The sequence below is a fragment of the Coenobita brevimanus genome, chromosome 21 (assembly GCF_032717465.1).
Source record: "Coenobita brevimanus isolate Jiangsu-jjx chromosome 21, ASM3271746v2, whole genome shotgun sequence".
NCBI lineage: Eukaryota > Metazoa > Arthropoda > Malacostraca > Decapoda > Coenobitidae > Coenobita > Coenobita brevimanus.
This window is the reverse complement of record NC_136974.1, coordinates 27,740,689-27,761,344: the sequence shown is the minus strand read 5'-3', so window position 1 is coordinate 27,761,344 and position 20,656 is coordinate 27,740,689. Positions and strand designations below refer to the sequence as shown.

The window sequence follows — 20,656 nt, the reverse complement described above, 5'->3', positions numbered from 1 at the left end:
CACGTCAACCCCTCAACTGCTGGGTGATGTAGAAGTGAGGGATTTTGTGCTAGTTGTGATGTTGTTATTTAGATGGAGAAACATGATTTGTGTTCTGCGTTCTGCTGTTCTCCCTACTGTTTATTACTAGGTTATGTAATATAAGGGCGTTTTGTTAGAAGTTATGACGATGATATTTATATGTACTTCTGTTTATATCTGTGGGTTGTGTAAAATTACGGGAATGTGTTAAGAGTTAAAGGCTGTTTTTATGATTCCTTTTTAATTGGTGTTGTAATTTGTCTCAGTTCCTCATCGATGGGTTATATATAACCATGGGTTTTAGTTTCTGCTACGAGTTACGACGTTGTTAGATCTATGCATCGTGATAAAGCTATGATCTCTCTCCCCATCTCTCTCTCTCTCTCTCTCTCTCTCTCTCTCTCTCTCTCTCTCGCAATCTGAAGGGGAGGATACAATATACTGGTGGTATGATAAACAAGCTTGTCACTCGAAACAAAGGGAAGCGAAGCGAGTAGGGTTATATCATAATAATCCCTTTATCTACCCTCCCTGTACGAGAAAGAGAGAGAGAGAGAGAGAGAGAGAGAGAGAGAGAGAGAGAGAGAGAGAGAGAGAGAGAGAGAGAGAGAGAGATTCAGATAATGGCCAATATAACCTATGGTGATGAATTTAATCATCGTTTTCTCCAAGATCAAGCGCCTCTCATATCCCTGGCATCTTACGACGCAGGAAACACACACACACACACACACACACACACACACACACACACACACACACACACACACACAAAACCCGTTCAGCCAAAGGATTTTTATTACATTCTTGCTACCTCCAGATGATGTTATTCAACAGAGGTCTCTTGCTTAGATGCTAATGAAGGGGAACAAGAACAAAGTGAAAAATGCGACATCGTGTTTTAGGGGTTAACGACCCATAAAACTGGCATTGCTAATCAATCAATCAAATCAGTACTGGTATCGTAGCAAAGCATAATCGACAAGCGTTAACCCGAATAAAGCAGTCACCAGCCATTGTTTAACCTCTTCAGTCCGATGTCTTTCTGTTTTATTTGTGTTACCTCCAGACAATTTATTTTGATTAGGAAAGAACTGCTAACGTTATATTTCGTCTCAATTAACCCCCTCATTAATTACTGGGCTCCGATCAACAGACTGGTCTGGCAATAGCAAGAATGAACTGAATGAAGCCAACAGGGTAGTGAAAAGGCACTGTGTAGGGTAAATGTCGATACTGACTGAATCTCTGTTGATAAAGGATGAGAACAGTCTTTTTTCAACCCTTTCTGCTCCCCCCCCCTTTTTTTCTTTTTTCATGCAACGATCAGGCAATTTAATTCAGCTTCAGAAAGACCATTAAAATCTTCAGTAGCGCTTTCACTACGTGTCTGAAGGGGATGATGGGGTTAATCATCAGGATCAAACTATGTACATCCACTGTTAGATTACCTCAGGTGAATAAATTCGCCTGGTGATAACCTCAACAGTACAATAATAAGCGTCCTTAGGAAACAAGGGATCAATTGACATGTAACTAACAGACATGGTATAAATGTGTGTTTTTTTGGTGTTAAATGTCTATTATGAGGAAGCACTTTCCATTACATTAGGGTTACCACTACACAATTTATTAAGCTAGGAAGAACCTCTAATAAAGTTAATGGAAGCTATACCGTATATTACCCAGCCAATACTGACCGTCTCCCCTACATGATATAAAACTACCTGGAGATAGCAAAAATTAGTCCAATAAAGGATGAGGGGAGAAGAGGGTCATTGTGAAGTTTACTTTTTTCTATGATATTCAATTTCATTCCCCATGATGTTGACGAATGGAATAATCTATCTATCTATCTATCTATTGCCAGACGCCTCAATCCTGTTTGCGGTGGCCACAAACAAATCGCCTCCAAGTCGCCCTGTCCCCCGCCATTTCACTGCCCTGCTCCCAACTCACACCCCCCTCTCTCATATACTGTACCTCTCCACCCCATCCCTCCATCTCATCCTCGGCCTCCCCCTCCCTCTTCCCCCTCCACCTCACTCACATACACTCTCTTCGTCAGTCCTTCACCCTCCATCCTCTCCACATGGCCAAACCACCTCAGTGTGTTCCTCATAACGCTTCCTATCACATCCACACCAACACCACAACGCTCCTTTATATCCTCATTCGTCAGCCTGTCTCTCCACGTGACTCCACAGGTTCCTCTTAAATAACTCATTTCCACTGCTCTCACTCTTGACTTGTGTCCTTCCAACAATGTCCAAGCTTCACTTCCGTACGTTAGAGTTGGTATCACAATACTGCCATGTAGTAACTTTTTCACTTCCATGCTCACTTCCCTGTTTCTTATCACTGCTTTCAAAGAACCAGCAACCTTTCTTCCCTGCTGTACCCTTAACCTAAATCTTCAATACGATGGCATCTCTTAACTTTTTCGTTACTATAATTTAGCGAATTTATTCTGGTCTGCCGGAGAAACCTTTTGGCGAGTTAGATTAACTTTCACTCTTAGGATGCTCTCTCAAGCTGAACAAAATCGTCCGTTGGTTGAAAAAAAAAAAAAATGATTGCGAGACGTCATCGTAATGAAGTGGTTCACCTCTTCATCACCATGATACATTTAGCATATACTGTTCTTACGACTACCTGACGATTAAATTTAACTTAGGAAAAACTTTACTGAACTGGATGGGTTTTATACAGCTTTCATTCAAACCCTTCACCACTAGGTCGCTCTCCAAAGCTAAACAGGCAGCACGAGCAGAATACACTACAAAAATCGTCAACGTAGTGAGTGGGTTGAGTGCAGGGCGTTCTTTAATTTTCTCGCTCGGACACACAGGTAAGCAGCTTGAAGGACACGTTGCCCTCTCGAGACCCATCCCCATACTCATTCTGTCTCACACCTCTACCCTCTCACATTTTCTCTTCATTCCTGCTCACTGTTACTCCTCTCCTTCCTACTACCTCCCACTTTTAGGCCTCTCCTTCACTCATTTCCCCTCTACTTTCTCCTCCCATCCATCTCTCTTTTCCTCGTGTTCACTGCTGTTGCACTCAGGCAGGTCCTTCCTAAGCTGGAAGAAATCATTTGCTAACAGCGCTAAGCAGAAATTTTGGTCTCTGTAGGGAAGGGATTAATTCACTCTAATTTCCATTTAGACAGCACCGGCGTAACGCTCGAGCCAACACATATAACGGATACCAGAAAAATATTATCAGAGTTAATATGGCGATAACAAATATCCCAGGCGACTAGAACACTCCCATTTACCTTGAATGGAATAATTTGGCATTTTCGAAGACTTGGAAAAACGACCTAGGAATAAACGCGTCGATGAAAGACTATCTTTCACACCATGCGTCTACGCTGACTTGGTTCCATTAATATCTCAGTATATCACAGCCTCACTGACAGCACATAAAGCTGGGAGAAGGAATAAAATTTAGGATAAATCTAAACATTATGGTAAAAGTTTCGAATATTTTCAGTGATTGACGTTCAAGGGTTCAAAGGCTGAGATAAACAAGTAAACACATCGTTCAAAAGCCTCAAGCATGTTGAATAATGTGCGTAGATGTCACTACAAAGCCGTTAGGGAAAATTTACTCCACTAAAATTCGCTGCTTTCAAAGCTCTATACGGCTTTGAGAACAAAAAAATCAGACCGAAATTCGCCGTGGAGAGGGATTTTACGCATGAACACGATAATCTGTAAAACTAAAGCGATGGGTGTGGGAGAGTGCTAAGTATTTTTAGACAGCAGCGCTGGTGTACGTACATGAACCCACTTTAAAGCAGGACATGTGGTCTACGAAAGAAAGAACTGATATTGTTGTAGACCCTCAGACACTTGAAACTTTACTGGACATGATATACCACACAGAGTAGAGCATCGTGACCCTGATCGCGAGTACGGCAATTTCCCTTAATTCGAGGCGAATACGTACGGTACATTACCTGACAGTTAATTAGAGATCCAACAAGTTGCATTAATCTGATCTGACGGAATAAAATAATATTTAAGAATACCTAATCATTCGTGGTGCTGGGAAGTCAAAGTGCAATAACAAGTTTCGAATACGGGGTTATAAGTAAAACTGATATATACAAAAGGGGTGTAAAGTATTCTGCGACAAGGATAATACGGTTTAGTAACAGGCTTCATTTTTCCAAGACACATCATTCTCCCTCATCCCCCCCCCCAATCAAATCCCTCCATCCACACTTCATAAACTCTTTTCTCGATATAACCACTCCAATCTCAACAGCTCTCTTCAGTCTTAGCTGTTTTAACTCTCTTAGTCTGAGGCTCGTCTTCTCGTCAGTACTTCTCCCTTACCAGTATGTCTGCATAGGACTCGTTAACACGCTGCTATGTTAATTATGCAATTAGTGTTGGCAATAAAGAGGAACAAATAACACACAGATTAATAATAATGTGTGGTAAAGAAAATCATTCGGAAAAGCGCTAGAGATCCTCGTTACCCGACGAGAATACAGGCCTGAGAGAGATTTCGTAACTGTACTGTCTAGTGGTGACGAAAAAGGTATATAATAAACGTAACTGGACTGAAGTGCAGGGCCGTTCTCTCAAGCAGGCGGAACAGCTGACTTCCTACAGCCCCGTGGTTGGTGGGGAGAAGGGACACTAGACTTGCTACAACTACATGCATTCCCTCCAAATTATGCAAGTTTAATTAAACTCTTGGTGAAGTTCCTTGATTCTTGTTTACTTTTCAAGTGCTTAAATAAATGAACAGCATATGATAAAATGTATTGAAAGCCAGAACACATCCAAAATTTAAATAGTTCAAAGACGGCACCACTGTCAACGACTGATTTGTTGACATTCGGGAGCACATCCCACTGTAACTTGACAACTTCAGGCAGATTACGTATTTTCCATATCATTATTGCTACCTCCTGATACGTACTTCTGTTCTGCTTTTGGGAGACCTCTTTTAGCCAAGGGGTAAATGAAGACTACATCTAATTTCTCCAGTTTGAAAAGTTAACAAAAAAATCTAAAAATGGCAAGTATATATATATATATATATATATATATATATATATATATATATATATATATATATATATATATATATATATAAAGACGACATCGCACTGTTGAAACGCAGCGGGTGACGGTACTTTTTAGTTTACTCTCACTGCTGCTTGACGCTTATACTCAGGAATGACCTCGTATTGAGTAGGTTAATGAACGCATTATCCAACAACTCCGGTTTGAAGAGTGGAAGCTGAGTGAAATCGTCTGAAGGTAGCAAGCATGTAATACAAAGACTTCATTATATTTCAGAGGTTAATACCATCGCGTCTGTCTGTCTGTCCCTCCGTGTCACTCACTTCCTGACAGGCAGTTGTCGCGCTGGCCTATCTGCAGTTATTCCCTTTTAAACTAACTTTGCCTAAAAAGTGCTTTGTTTCTATCTTCAATGCTTAATTTTGAAAATATATTAACCCTAGAATATGTCTACACACTAACAAGTGCCATATGCAAAGCCGTAGCACTGCCCCCCTTTTCTTCTTTTTATGGGGGGATGCGGGGGTGGGCTCCAACTGAGATACGTCAAATAAGCTGAAAGGGAACAAAAATCTGGGTCAGGTTAAGGTGAAAGAGTACAATGCGTCTAAAGCGACATAGCTATCCTTCAGCTGTTGAGAGGAGAAAGAAGTGATGAGAGATTTCGCCCGACTAACGTATGCCATTTGTGTGTGTGTGTGTGTGTGTGTGTGTGTGTGTGTGTGTGTGTGTGTGTGTGTGTGTGTGTGTGTGTGTGTTCGAGAATCTCATAACACCGCCTTTAACACATACTTCATCTCTTCTTATTCTAACCGCCCTACTTTATAGACCGTAATCCCGTCATCGTATAAGCCTTACAAAATTGCTTTCTTCCCATGTTTACCTTTTCTGATAACAAGTTAATATTTTCTTATGCCAATATAAACACACAAAGAACCAGAAAGCACAGAGAGCATGCCCTCGCCAACTCCAATAAAAGTAATGAACCGCTGCTGTAAATCTTTCCTACCAGACGAATACTTTCACGGTCTCACATACTCAGTCCATTCTACAGTCTTAGTCTACCCTGTTTTCCAGTATCAGAGAGTACATACCTCCACGCATGTTAATAAATTTTATTATTTATTCCAGCATCTGGATCCAGATCCACCTCAAAATCTATTTTCCTTAACCCACAGCCCACCTATCCGCCAGATTTCACTGAAATACGAAAATAAGTTTCTAAGATGTCTTGCACTCAAACAGGGAGGGATGGATACATAACGTCCACCTAACTTCGTTGGCGGCAGTTACAACCAGGAGAACACTAAGCCAATACGATGTAATATGCAGAATTATTTGCCAAGGAAGAGGTGACAAAGCCTCGTCAGCCTACGAGAATGTGGCCCTTAATTATCTCCGCCAGGGAGGCTATGTTTTATCCCGCGTTCGTTTGTTTGTTCGTCGTCCTGATACCAGGATTATTCAAAAAGTTTCGAACGAATTTTGATGAAATTTTTGTAGATGGGTGGGCCATGGACCAAGGAAAAAAATGATTAAATTTGGGGAAGGATTCGAGTCCGGAGTATCCCGCACAATATCTCCCAAAGTTCTCAAATAATTTCAATGAAATTTTGTGGAAGGGTGGGCCATGGACCAAGAAAGAATTGATTAAATTTGGGGCGGATCCGGATCCTTTTGAATGGCAATGGTACTAACGGAGGTATGCGTTCTCTGAGCGTTTTCTAGTTAGTGCACATATTTTTCTAAGGAATAAACGAATATCTCTGGAAGTATCTCTCTCCCTTAAAGATGCTAGTTCCATCTTGTTCCTCCATCAGACAGCCATTTCAGGAAGCAGTAATGATGAACGGTGATGCATTCAGTTTACTCGTACATTTCACTTCAAACGAAACACACACACACACACACACACACACACACACACACACACACACACATACACACACAGCAGTGAGCGACAGCAAAGGGTACACTACTGCATTATTTTCCACCATTTTCGTCTACAAGGACAGATAAGTGCCTACGTTAGTAGTTTGTTGTGACCCAAGGATTATTCCCGAAAAGAAGCCCCAGAAAAAACCCACAGAGTAAGCATGAGGAAATACTGTATTAGGTTTCTCTTCCGCGCGGTATTATTAAACCAGGAGACTTACAAAGAAAACGTGCCTCGGCTACAGACGGCATTAAAGAAAACTGCAACATTTCAAACATTAACTTACATATATTGCAAAATTTGAGGAAGTGGAAGAGATTGATCTGAAAGTAATGGACTATATTTTAAACTATATATACGCCAATTAAATAGTTTTCCTCCACCTGCTCCTCCCAAGCCCTTCAACATCCCACAAGACCCTCACACACCCTTCAACACCCACTCACGTTACAACGCTCGTCCACAATCTACTATGCTCTCATATGCTATCACACACCCTCCCACATCTTCAATACCCATGCATGCCCCTCCACACCCTGTCCCATTCCCTACCATGCCCTTCCACGCCCTACCACACCCTCCCACATCCTTCATCCCTCTTCCACACCCCTAACATTCCCACTCAAACCATGCCATATCCTCCCACACCCTACCAAAGCCTACAATGCTCCTCTACACCCTACCACAACCTTCTGCACCTTACCATACGTTCACACACTCGTAACTCACGCACCACACCACTCTCTTCCACATCGCCCCATGATCTCACCACACCCTACCACGCTCTCCAGCACCCTATCATGCACTTGATCACAGCTCCTCACACCCCCGTAAACCCTAACACGTCTTCCCACACCCTACTTCACCCTGCCACACCCTTCATTTATCCTTGCATACTTTTCCTATGACAGTCTATTCTCATCTTCCCCCTGCCACATACACACGCTGCCGCTACTTTTAAGCTTTCCACCATCCCAAACCACTAATTGTGCTCCGTTTCTTATGCACCCTGCCTCACTCTGCAAAAACGTACCACACACAACTTTATTTTAACCCTCTTAACCCCAGGACGCTTTTTTTACTTTTACGGCTTACGGCATACTCAAGTTAGATTCCATAGTGAAGAGGCTAACCCCTTCAGCCACTGGACGTACTCTAATTATAGCTAACACCAGATTATTTTATTTAGCTTATGAGAGATCCTTCGGGGTAATAGGGGTTAGGAACAGTCTCCAATAAGCCCTAAAATCCCATTTATATTTGTCGCTGCCCAACCATACCCTGGCCTGACTCTGTATCATACCCTACCCTGCCGAGTCTTTCTATATCTTGCCCTGCTATGTTCTGTCCATTCATATCCTGTCCCGCCTTTCTATATCCTGCCCTCCCTGCCATGACCATCTATATCTTGCCCTGCCTGTCCTGTTTAGCTACATCCTGCCCTGCTTTTTTTAACATCTCCTGCCCTAGTCTGCCTTTCTATTTCATGTCCTGCCCTACTCTGCCTTTCTATGCCCTGCCAGCCCCTTCTACCCTTCCCTAATGTGCTCTGTCCTGTCATGTCCAATACGCTCAATCGTACAAGCTCCTTCATTCTAACCTTCACTGAAAAAAAAAAAAAAAAGTGAGACAGGCTCTAAAGCAATGAAAGAGAATGCAGAGTACAGGGAGAACTGCCAACAGAATGTCGAACGACATGGGACAAACAGTCATTAACACATCATTCAGGCCACTGGTTTCCTGGCTCCTACGTACAAGCATAACTGTCTGCATATATTTTTATCCATTTTCCTTTATAAACGCATTTTACATGTCCGTCTAAAAGAGTCACTCTGTCCACTACCAAGTTAAAAACAGGGTGCTAATCCCAAGTCATGTGCTCTTTGGTAGAGACTCCATCCATCCATATCGACTCCATGCTAACAATTTAGCTTCATCCATTTCCATCCCTCGCTTTCTCCCAGATTAATTCATCATATACAGCTACCTTCTTTATGGCCTACCATGCCTCCTCCCACTTTCAAATTCACACACATATACCCACTTCACCAAGCAATCTGTACCGGTATCTGTTCTCTCCATTTGACCATAATTATCATCTGTACAATTCTTCCCGGTTATCATCAGACCTCCTTACTCCACATCTTTCAGGATCTCTATGTATATACCCGCACATAATCTAGCAAGCCAATCACATTTCCTAACAGTCCCGTTTCCATTTATCTGATTTTTCACACTCATGCAATGCTCTTGCATCTTCGATACTCAGTACTTTCCTTTGGACCAAGTCCTTCACTGCACCGTCGTATTTTCTTAGCTGAGCCCCTCAACTCTCAACTTTCCTGGCACATTTAACATCACTTTTCTGTTACTGCAACGAGATATCTAAATCATTCACATAAGTCTCTCCATTCACAAACATATCACACTGACCGTCTTCGTAACGGCTAAAAAAACATCATTCTACTACTATTTACTATCTATCTATCTATCTATTGCCAGACGCCTCAGTCCCGTTTGGGGTGGCCACAAACAAATCGCCTCCAAGTCGCCCTGTCCCCCGCCATTTCACTCCCCTGCTCCCAACTCACACCCCCCTCTCTCATATACCTCTCCACCCCATCCCTCCATCTCATCCTCGGCCTCCCCCTCCCTCTTTCCCCCTCCACCTCACTCACATACACTCTCTTCGTCAGTCTTTCACCGTCCATCCTCTCCACATGGCCAAACTATTTACATTACTACTATTTACATTAGCTTTTAAAAACGCCCCTCACAAACATACACATCATCATCAGATATACATCACATCTGAGATACTCTACTCTTCACCATTCATAACCGCCCCCCCATATATATATATATATATATATATATATATATATATATATATATATATATATATATATATATATATATATATATATGGTGAACTTCCATGGGGATATCACACACCTTGTTTCCCACTAATATCAAACTGCTCACATTGGCGTCAGTCTTCTCTTCAACATCTTTCACTATCAATTTAACTCCATTTAATATATTCAACCGTTTTTTATACCCCCACCATTCTAAAATCACCCTTAATTACTAAGTCGTATGTTTTTTCCATATAAAAAACTACCATATATATATACTTTATAATCCTTCTTACACGCTTTCTGCTCTGTCTGTGTTACTGTAAATACTTATCCACACTTACCTTACCACTCCTAAAGGTACCGTACTCTGTTAATCACTTGTCCCAACATCATGATGTATTACTTACATATTCTTTGATTGTTTTTCCATATACCTTTCCTTCAATGTTCAGTAAACCTATCCCATTATACTACTTGCACTCACACGGATCACCTAAACTTTCTTACAAGGACATAGTCACAGCCTTTTTGCACTCCAGTATTGCAGCTCCAACGTCCAAGCTTTCTGGCATACCTCCCACAAATATTTAACTCCACTCTCTCACCTGCATTTTAGCATCTCTGCATATACCTCATCACCGCTTGCTGCTATTACCATTCTTCAGTCTCTTCTTTCTGTCTTTATCATACTCTCAAGCACCACATTCACTTTCTGTGAACCGTCAAAGCTTGTCATGTTTACCACCGCTGTGCTTTTTATTATTCTCATTTGTTAGCTTCAAAATATTCTTTCCATCTGCTCCTTATTGCTCTTCCATTTCTTGGCATTCTCTCACTATGATCCCTTGCATTTTCAAACTCTATGCCACACTCATTCTTAAATTACTGCAACTTTTCCAAAATAGTTGCCCATTTGCAATATATATAGTTTACATTCAATTTCCTTCTACAATTATTTTTTTTCTATACCAACCTCATCACACAAATTTACATGCCCAGAATGTTTCCTCCTCTTTCTTTCACCAGAATGTCTTTCTAGCATCCAGCCCAACCAAGTTTTTCTTGTCACTGCTCTTTCAATTTCCAGAATCTAGCAATTTGTACCTTTCTTTCTAGTCAGGAATTACAACACCAAATACAACCTTAGCAGTCATTCATAACCAAACACTCCTTGTATACACTCCACAAGTCTTCCCGATCCATTACCTTTTGTTCAACTCTCTCTGCCACTGCGACGCTTCTTTCGATCTTTCACTCAGTAGCTTCTCGTTCCTTCTCCATGCTTCTCCTAGTTTCACTCTGCATACCACAATCATATGGTTAGACAAGACTCTCCACCGTCCTCTCACCGCCCTCATCTCATATCATACCTAAGCATCTCTTTACAAGCACACACGCTAATCTGCCAGGCTACTTTCAATGTTCTCTCTTACATCTGCACAGCATGCATACGCGAGTACTTCTTTGTGTTCAAAATATAAATGACTAATGTATGACCTTCTTTCTTGTCACATGTCCTTCAGTCGGCATCCGTTTCGTTCCCCCCTGGCTCTCCATACGACCCATTACATCTTAAAAGGGCCACTGTCGGATCTCCCATTCAGGTCTCCCGTCACAATATATAACTCGTTGGTATTTGCCCTGTCACTGTCCAATTGGTCCTAAAACCTGTCATCTTTATCCACACCTTTATCATTGTAAGGTGCTTATACAATAATCAGCGCCATTTTCTCCTGCTCTTACTTGACACCACATACATGAACCACTCGTTGATACATATATGATCCTTCACTTCTCTCCGCCATTCATTTTTAATCAATAAAGTACCTACCTATTTATTTCGCCCACGTGTGCTCATACCTGACCTTACACATGTCACACATTCTATGTTATCCACTTCAATCCTTCTCATCTTCATCTCCCACACCGACATCATATTAGGTTATACATTATTTCCAATAATGCTTCGCTGCGTCTATACTCTCACAATCTTCATTTAGACCTCTAATAATGCTTCACTGCGTCTATTCTCTCACATTTTTCATTCAGATCTCATACATTCCACACAGCAATACAAGCTTTTCCAGCATTAAGTAACCCTTGGCAAGCACGGACTCAGCCCCGGGGTCATCTGATCCACTGAGGAGGAGATTTTGAGGGAAAGGGGATCTATGGTCCACACCGCCTACTCCCTTTTTCCCTAAACGTCACGCTGGGAATATATGGATATTATTCTTTCTTCTCTATCCCAAGGATACGATTTATGGTTAAAAATTCAAGTGTAATAAATTGTTCCCTGATATACATGAAGACATTTGGCTTGTCACGCAGTGTAGGTACTGAGGTACTAATACATCAAGTGACAGGAAGATGGGTGCTACCACCTCATAGAAGCCTGTGAGTATAATACAATTACAAAACTCCGCTAAAGTAATTCAATTTCGGTACGTCCATTACACTATTTAATATACATACCACACCACTAGTACAATGCCCTCTGTACTGCAAAACTCCAATAATAACTTAATCTGAGTAGGTCCATTCCACTACTTTTATAGATACTACACAACTACTACACTGCTCTCTGTACTACCCGCCCTTGTTTTTAAGTAACTTTACCCCTACACTACCCTGGCCCTACCCGTGCCTTGTCCTTGTGGTGTGGTGGGGTGTACTTACCCTGGGCTGCTTGTCTATGGATCGTTGGGGTAGTGCCCGGCCCTTCTCCCTCAGCGCCGGGTGCATCATCTCCGGATACAGGTGTGCTGGACGCTCAGGTCGGGCGTGGGGGCCCTCTGGAGAAAAATAAATGTGGGTTAGGGACGGTTAGGTTAAGAGGTTAGGTTAAGTTAGGTTAGGTTAGTTTAGTTTTGTTTAGGTTAGGTTAGATTAGATTTGATTAGCTTAGGTTGGGTTTGGCAGAGAGGGACTATGCCGTGCAGTGGGAGACATGTGGAGTTGGGCACGGTTACACAGACAGGGAATTAGACACGGTTACGCTGACACACACGAGAGAGAGAGAGAGAGAGAGAGAGAGAGAGAGAGAGAGAGAGAGGGGGGGGGGAATGGGCACGGTGCGGCAGAAGGGAAAGGTGAAGCAGAGAGGGAAGAGACGTGGAGTTAGACATAGAGGGCACAGTGAGTGAGAGAAGGTCAGGAAGAGATGGAGAAGTGGAGTCAGGTAGACCGGGACTTAAGCACGGTGAGGCAGAGAGGAAAGGTGAGGTAGAAAAAGAGGCATATGAAGTTAGGCAAAGTAAGGAATCAGGCATCGTGAAGAAAGGAGGAAAGTGGGGCAGAAAAGGAGACAGATGGAGTCAGGAACGGTTTGGCGGAGTGGGAGTTAGGCACGGTGAGGCAGAAGGGAAATTTGAGGTAGAGGGGAAAAAAGGAAGGGTTTGGCTGAGACAGAGAGAGAGAGAGAGAGAGAGAGAGAGAGAGAGAGAGAGAGGTCAGGCATGGAGAGGTAGAGAGGGAGGTGGGAAGGGGCACGCTTAGGAGGGAAGAGGTGGGTTAAGGTTAGGCAGAAGGAGAAAGGTGGGGTTAGACACGATTAGAAAGTGTGGTACAGCGGTAGAGACAGATAGGGAGAGAGGCTGGTCGAGGTACAGTGAGGAAGAGGGAGAAAAGGGGTGGGGTTAGGCACGGGCAGATACAGTTGTGAGGGAGAGAGGACAGGAAGAGAGGAATAGTGGTGTAGGCAGAGAGGGAGGCAGATACGGGTGGAGAGGGAAAGAGGTACAGGCAGCCAGGAAGAGAGGTACAGGCCGCGAGGGAGAGAGGTACGGTTAAAGGGGGAAGATTTAGAGGCAGAGTGGACGAGAGGCTGAGGTAGAGGGGGAGAGGTAAAGGTTGATAAGAAGAGATGGATAGGTGTAGGTAGAGAGTGAGAGAAAGGTGCAGGTAGCGAGGGAGAGAGGTATGGGTAGAGGGAGAAACGTTTAGGCGGAGAAGAAGAGAGGCACAGGTTGAGGAGAAGAGAGGTAAAAATAGAAAGGAAAAGAGAGATAGGTAAGGAGGAAAAGACGTATACGTAGAAACAGAGTGAGGTATACAGCAGGTAGAGGGGAGAGGTACAGGCAGAGAGGGAGAGAGGTATAGGTAGAGAGGGAGAGAGGTATAGGTAGAGAGAGAGAGAGGTATAGGTAGAAAGGGAGAGAGGTATAGGTGGAGAGGGAGAGAGGTATAGGTGGAGAGAGAGAGAGAGGTATAGGTAGAAAGGGAGAGAGGTATAGGTGGAGAGGGAGAGAGGTATAGGTGGAGAGGGAAAGAAGTATAGGTAGAAAGGGAGAGAGGTATAGGTGGAGAGGGAGAGAGGTATAGGCTAAGGGGAAGAAAATTTAAAATATAAATATATAGATAGGGAGAAAGGTATAGGTAGAGATGGAGAGAGGTATAGGTATATTTAGAGAGAGAGAGAGAGAGAGAGAGAGAGAGATGGGCAGGCGGAGAAGAAGGGCAAAATTAGGCAGAGCGAAGCAAGAGGAGGCAGATAAAGTGTGACAGACGGGAGGAAACTTGAGAGGGAGGTAGGGTGAGGCACGGGTAGGAAGGGATAGGCAAGGGTAAGCATAGGTAGGAAAGGTGTGGCTAGGGTAAGCATGGATAGGCAACGGTAGGCAGGGTAAGGCAGGGGTGGGCAGGGTGTCGCTACATTGGTGCAGGAGGAGGCACGTGAACAGACGGGAAACATGAGCGTGTTAGACAGCGAATTAGGCAAAGAGAGAGAGAGAGAGAGAGAGAGAGAGAGACAGACAGACAGACAGACAGACAGAGACAGAGACAGACAGAGACAGACAGACAGAGAGAAACCCCCCAAATAAACACAAAGCCTGCAAATTCAAAAAGGTAAACAACCATCGCCATGCATCATTAGTTCCTACAGGGGCAGGCAACATGAGGGGGGCCTGGTCGTGTTAGTTCCCCATAACGTTAAGGCCGATGTACCCAATCGCCGAAAGGGGGGCTTGAACTCTCTCTCTCTCTCTCTCTCTTTACATATATATATATTTTAGGTCGTGGGTTTAATCTTTGGATGGGTGAGGATTAGCAGGTGTGTTAGCTAACCCCTCCTGCTCGAGGACCCCATTGTTTTCTAACATGATCACTTTATCACACTGGTTATTTTTCACTTTATTCTTGCTGCTAACAGACGATTCTATTAAGCTTAGTAAAGATGATGTAAAATGAAAGGATTAATAAAAGCTATCTCTAACCCGTTCACTAACAATATTCTTTCCTAAGCTAGAAAAACAGTATGGAGATTCCATGCATAAGATATAGGATGTCCTCGGTCTGAATAGTTGTCTCCTTTTGTGCGAAATTCTGTCTAGTTTCTCCTCAAGATATACGGAAATGTCAAAGCTTTGTTCCTAGTTTGGTTAGTTCCTCCGCTGCTGATTCCTTCGTTTGTTAGTTCTTAGATTTCTTAGTGTTCTCGCGGGTGTATCGTTGGCTGGTTAGTTTCTCCGTTGGTTATATAGTAAATGGGTCAGCTCTCCCTCTGATTACTAACTATACTGGCTAGTTCTTCGGCTGATTTTTTCTGGTTATTTGCTTCTTTGCACTGGTTTCCTTTTCAATTGATTAGTTCCTCTGTTGGTTAGTTTCTCCATTGGTCTCTTCCTCCGATGGCTAGTTTCCTCCGCTGTTTAATTCCTAGGTTGGATAGTTTATCAGTTGGTTTGTTACTGTATATCACAAGCAAATATCCATACTGTAATTTTCCTACTGTACGTTAAGATCTGCTTCTGCAAGGACATGCAAGGAAGAGTGCAGAATTTTACAGCGTTTCTTTAATCTTGCAAACACGGATTTTACTTAAGAGAGGAAAATCATCATAGGTAAAGTTATAAATCTCAGCCTTGGTTAATTTCTAAATCATCATAGGTAAATTTATAAATCTCAACCTTGGTAAATTTCTAAACCATCATAGGTAAATTCATAAATCTCAACCTTGGTTAATTTCTATGTTACTGTACATAGATCCTTGGTTGGGTAGCTAGGTTGGGTTTCCTTATTGAAATCATATTCTTCTTTAACCAATTTTAAAGTATTTCTAGAGTTAGCATTGGACCAGCTACATTAAAACCACGAAAAAAAATCGTGGTTTACCGCGAATGGTGAGGTTAGCGAGGCATGCTCTTGTTGCTAAAGAGTATGTTTATAATCTCTTGGCGAGGGCGTCCGTGTGTGCCAAGTATTCAGCACCTGTTGGTTAGTATCCGACACCGCTCTACCAACACCACAATTAGTCACTCGGAGAAACCTTCTGCCTGAGCAATTCCTTTTTATTTCATTGCTTACCAGTCAAGAAGCAGCCTATAATCCGTATTCGTTAGCATAGGAGACTTCATAGCACACTTTCTTTAGCAATTTATTTTGCGCCCTAGGTGTATTTTCCTTTGTTATGTACAGTATATTTTATAATGACACACTTCACATCATGAATCTATGCCAACTATCATACAGCTCAGTATTTTATAATCTGGCGACACCGTTCGTGTGTGTCAAATATTCAGCACATGTTGCTTAGTGCCCCACATCGCTCCTCCAACACTACGATCAGACAAGGCCGTATGATCCGGAGAATGCATACGGCAGAGTAGACAGAAGGAACGTGCTGAGAATATGTGGAGTGGATGGGAAATTGAAGTGCTGTGTATAGTATGTAAGAGGGTGCAAGGGCAGCAGTGTGTGTGTGTGTGTGTGTGTGTGTGTGTGTGTGTGTGTGTGTGTGTGTGTGTGTGTGTGTGTGTGTGTGTGTGTGTGTGTGTGTGTGTGTGTGTGTGTGTGTGTGTGTGTGTGTGTGTGTGTGTGTGTGTGTGTGTGTGTGTGTGTGTGTGTGTGTGTGTGTGTGTGTGTGTGTGTGTGTGTGTGTGTGTGTGTGTGTGTGTGTGTGTGTGTGTGTGTGTGTGTGTGTGTGTGTGTGTGTGTGTGTGTGTGTGTGTGTGTGTGTGTGTGTGTGTGTGTGTGTGTGTGTGTGTGTGTGTGTGTGTGTGTGTGTGTGTGTGTGTGTGTGTGTGTGTGTGTGTGTGTGTGTGTGTGTGTGTGTGTGTGTGTGTGTGTGTGTGTGTGTGTGTGTGTGTGTGTGTGTGTGTGTGTGTGTGTGTGTGTGTGTGTGTGTGTGTGTGTGTGTGTGTGTGTGTGTGTGTGTGTGTGTGTGTGTGTGTGTGTGTGTAAGGTGAAATGATCAAGTTCTTTGATTTGAATACTGGACTGAAACAGGTATTTTCCAAATTTCCGTGCTAATCCAATATGTACAGTGTACTGATAGCATTACATAAGTATAAGCAGAGCAGTGTGTTGGAACATCCCTCACGAGAGAGGGGTTGGTGCAGATATTGCCTGTACATTTGTATGCTGATTATACTCTTCCTGTAAGTGTTTCCTGTAGGTGAAGACGAGTGGGAGCTGCAAGTCTTGGTGAATGAATTGGAAAGTGTGTGTATAAGAAACAAAATATTACGGAGAAGGTAGGAACGAATAAAGTTATGATTATGAGAAGACTGAAGCCACGGACTGCATATTGAGGCTGAATGGTCAAGAGACGAAGAATATGAGCACCTTTAAGTATCTTCTTTTATGGGAGATTACGGGATGAAGTGTGAAAATGGGTGCACTAAGGAAGGGGGGATGGAGATACAGTACATTAAGGGCAGGTGACGAGGAATAGGGGGATAAGCATGGATGTAACATGGATGTAAATAAATAGTTCCATGAAAGTACTGTGTTCCCCACACTAATCTATGGAAATGAAGCTTTAATTTTACTGGAAGGTAACTAGTCAAGACTGAGAGGAGTGGAAATGAGTTACCTGACAGGAGTATGCAGAGTTTACGTGGAGAGCCAGACAGACAAATGAGGAAGCTCAGGAGCTTTGCGGTGTTTTTAAGAATTATGCTGGAAAGTGTCACGAGTACTTTGCGATGGCCCGGCCATGTGACGCGAATGGAGAGTGAAAGATTGACGAAAAGAGTGCACGTGAGTGAGGTGGTAAGAAAGAGAAGAGGAAGGCTGAGGATGAGAGGGATGGACGGAGAGGTCAGGGTGGTGTGGAACAGAGAAAGGACTACCGGTACCTGACGGCGTACACGAAGACATGGAGGCGATTTGGTCGTGGCCAACGCCTCGGGATTAAAGCTTCTGCATGTAAACAGACAAACAGGTCGATAGACAGAAATAAGTGTTATTTAGTAAAGTTTCAGGAGATGGTACAAGAATGACACATGCGAGGGAAACAAACTGTGGTAAAAAAGTATGTTCCTGTATATATTAAATTCCATAGCTGTTATTTCATGTCGTCTGTAATAAATATAACAAAGCTAGATTCAAGCATTGGTTAATTTCTGGCGTTAGATCGCAAAGTTTCGTGCGATAGTAGTTTTTAGGCAGTATTTTCAAACCTTTAATGCATGAGGGAGGCGGGTTCTGAAGGCTATAAGCCACAAAGTCTGCAGTCAAAATAAACCCGTCTTAGATTCAAGTGTCAGTTACATTTCAGGTGTCAGCTGGTTAGTTTCCAGGCGATGGTTTCAAACTTCAAACTCACGAGGGAGGTAAGGCCCGGGTCTGATATAAGTGAGACTGTACATGGTGGACAGACACTTGCTATGGTTAGTTTTGTCCTTACTCAGCCTCACCGTCGCCACTACCGCCTAGTCCTGCAGATCGTTGTTGAGAGTTGTAGAAGCCGTCCGTATGGCACTTCTTCTTTTTATCTCACTCACCTGTTGGTAACGTGAGTCCGAAGGTAGAAAAAGGCCAGAGTTAGATTCAAGCGTTAGTTACTTGAACTTCAGGTGTTAGTTCGTTAGGTTTTGACTGCTAGTTTTCAAGCAACAGTTTCATATTCAAACTCCTATATAATCCATGATTAAAATCAACCTATTTCAGAGTCAGCTGTTAGTTTGTTAGTTTTCAGGCGTTACCAATTCTCCGGTGAGGGTTTCAAACTTGAAACTCACGAGGGAGGTAAGGCCGGGGTCTGATTTTAGGCGGGGCGGCGGCAGCGATGAGGGCGGAAGTGAGACCGTACTTAGTGGACAGACATTCGGTTAGGTTGGTCTTGTCCTTGCCCAGCCTCACCGCCTCCACCACCACCTCCGTCAGCTCATGTCCGCACCCCCGCCACACCTCCATCCAGCACCCTTCGCCCTTCAGAGCCGCCGCTGCTGCCGCTGCTGATGCTCCCTGCTGCTGCTCTTCCAGTAGGAAACACAGCTTGTTGGCAAAGTCGACGTTGGCTGGGTTTCGCCATGCTGGGATGACGCGGGTATGGAAGAGAAGGATCAAGCTTAGTTGGGTGTTGTTACTGATGTTGCTGCTGCTGCTGGTGGTAATAATAATAATAATAATAATAATAATAATAATAATAATAAAAACAATAATAATAATAATAATAATAATAATAATAATAGTAATAATGATGATGATGATAATGATGCCCCAGTGAGAGAGAGAGAGAGAGAGAGAGAGAGTCAACAGCTGGCTAAGGTTAAATTTCTCTTCAAGCCAGCGACTTTCACCCATAATATTAATAACGAGATCTGACTTAGATATGGCCAATACCTATAAAAAAAAAGGGGGGGGCTTCAAGGTTAAAATTGTCAGAAGTTACATCTCAAACATACGGGCAGGCAGACATACACAGACGCGACCAAAAACCTTACCAATCAGCTACGTTTATTTTATGGGGGGTGCGGGGACTGAGGGGAAAGGGGGTGAGGGGAATGGTGGATGAGTAAAAAAGGAGGGAACGAAACGCATGAGGGCCCAAAACAGTTGCCACTGTGCACATTAAGCCTTACATGACCACTGTAAGTTTACATGATACAAAAAATCTCGGTTCAGTCCTTGGAATCGAACCGTAACATGTTATTATAATGCCACTTCCGTACCAACAATTCGATTTTCAGACCACGTGGGCATGGACAATATATTTACATCCAGAGTTTACACTATAGCCATAACTCCTCTCATGTCACATGTCACAACAATCTTAGTATTCTACAAACGCCACGTGGCCCTACCGGGCCGCTCAGCACTTGTCCAAATGAGAGCTTTTTCTGAACTTCGTTTCGCTTTGGAGCAAGTGCTTTGGGCCGCGAAGCACTTGCCCAAATGCAAGCCATTTCTATACAGCCACCACCACAACCACCATCACCACAGCTACCACCATCACCATCATCACAGCTACCGCCATTTTCTGCTGAATAAAATCGTCTGTTCGTAACCATAATGAAGTGATAGACATCAGACTGTATATGTGCAGAGATGCATGAAACACCATGGATGTGCTCTGCCGTAATTTTTCCGCGTACGCGATATGTAACTCCAGTCGAGACAATTATTAGGGGCCAAAACACCCCCTTCAGAAAATTTCAATCGACATGAAATTGAAACTGGCCCATCTGGGATCCAATTCCAATCATCCTACCAAGTTTCATCAAAATCGTTTCTACACACACACACACACACACACACACAGAGGATTATAGTATCTATATATAGGGTGTGTGTGTGTTTATATATATATATATATATATATATATATATATATATATATATATATATATATATATATATATATGAGAGGGAGAAAGAGAGAGAGAGAGAGAATCTAAATTTAAACACGACATGCAAAGACCGTAGATTTTTCATCCACTCCAGGCACAGCCAGTGAACCATCGTTATTTAAATGTTTCAGCGGACTACTGGGATTTCTACTGGGTGATACTGACAGGTAGATAGATAGGCTGATAAATAGATAGAGACAGAGACAG

At 42.9% G+C, this 20,656-nt stretch overlaps 1 protein-coding gene across 2 annotated transcripts in view; it reads right to left on the bottom strand.

Moving 5' to 3' along the window:
• Positions 1-20,656, bottom strand: part of RIC-3 (RIC3 acetylcholine receptor chaperone) — a 488,355-nt gene that overhangs the window by 415,925 nt on the left and 51,774 nt on the right. For both annotated transcript variants that reach the window (XM_080266705.1, XM_080266706.1), the window contains exons 2-3: positions 18,839-19,132; positions 12,552-12,667 (exon numbers count right to left, since the gene is read on the bottom strand). In XM_080266705.1, coding sequence (XP_080122831.1) covers positions 12,552-12,667; positions 18,839-19,132 — 410 coding nt within the window. The remainder of the gene's footprint in view (positions 1-12,551; positions 12,668-18,838; positions 19,133-20,656) is intronic.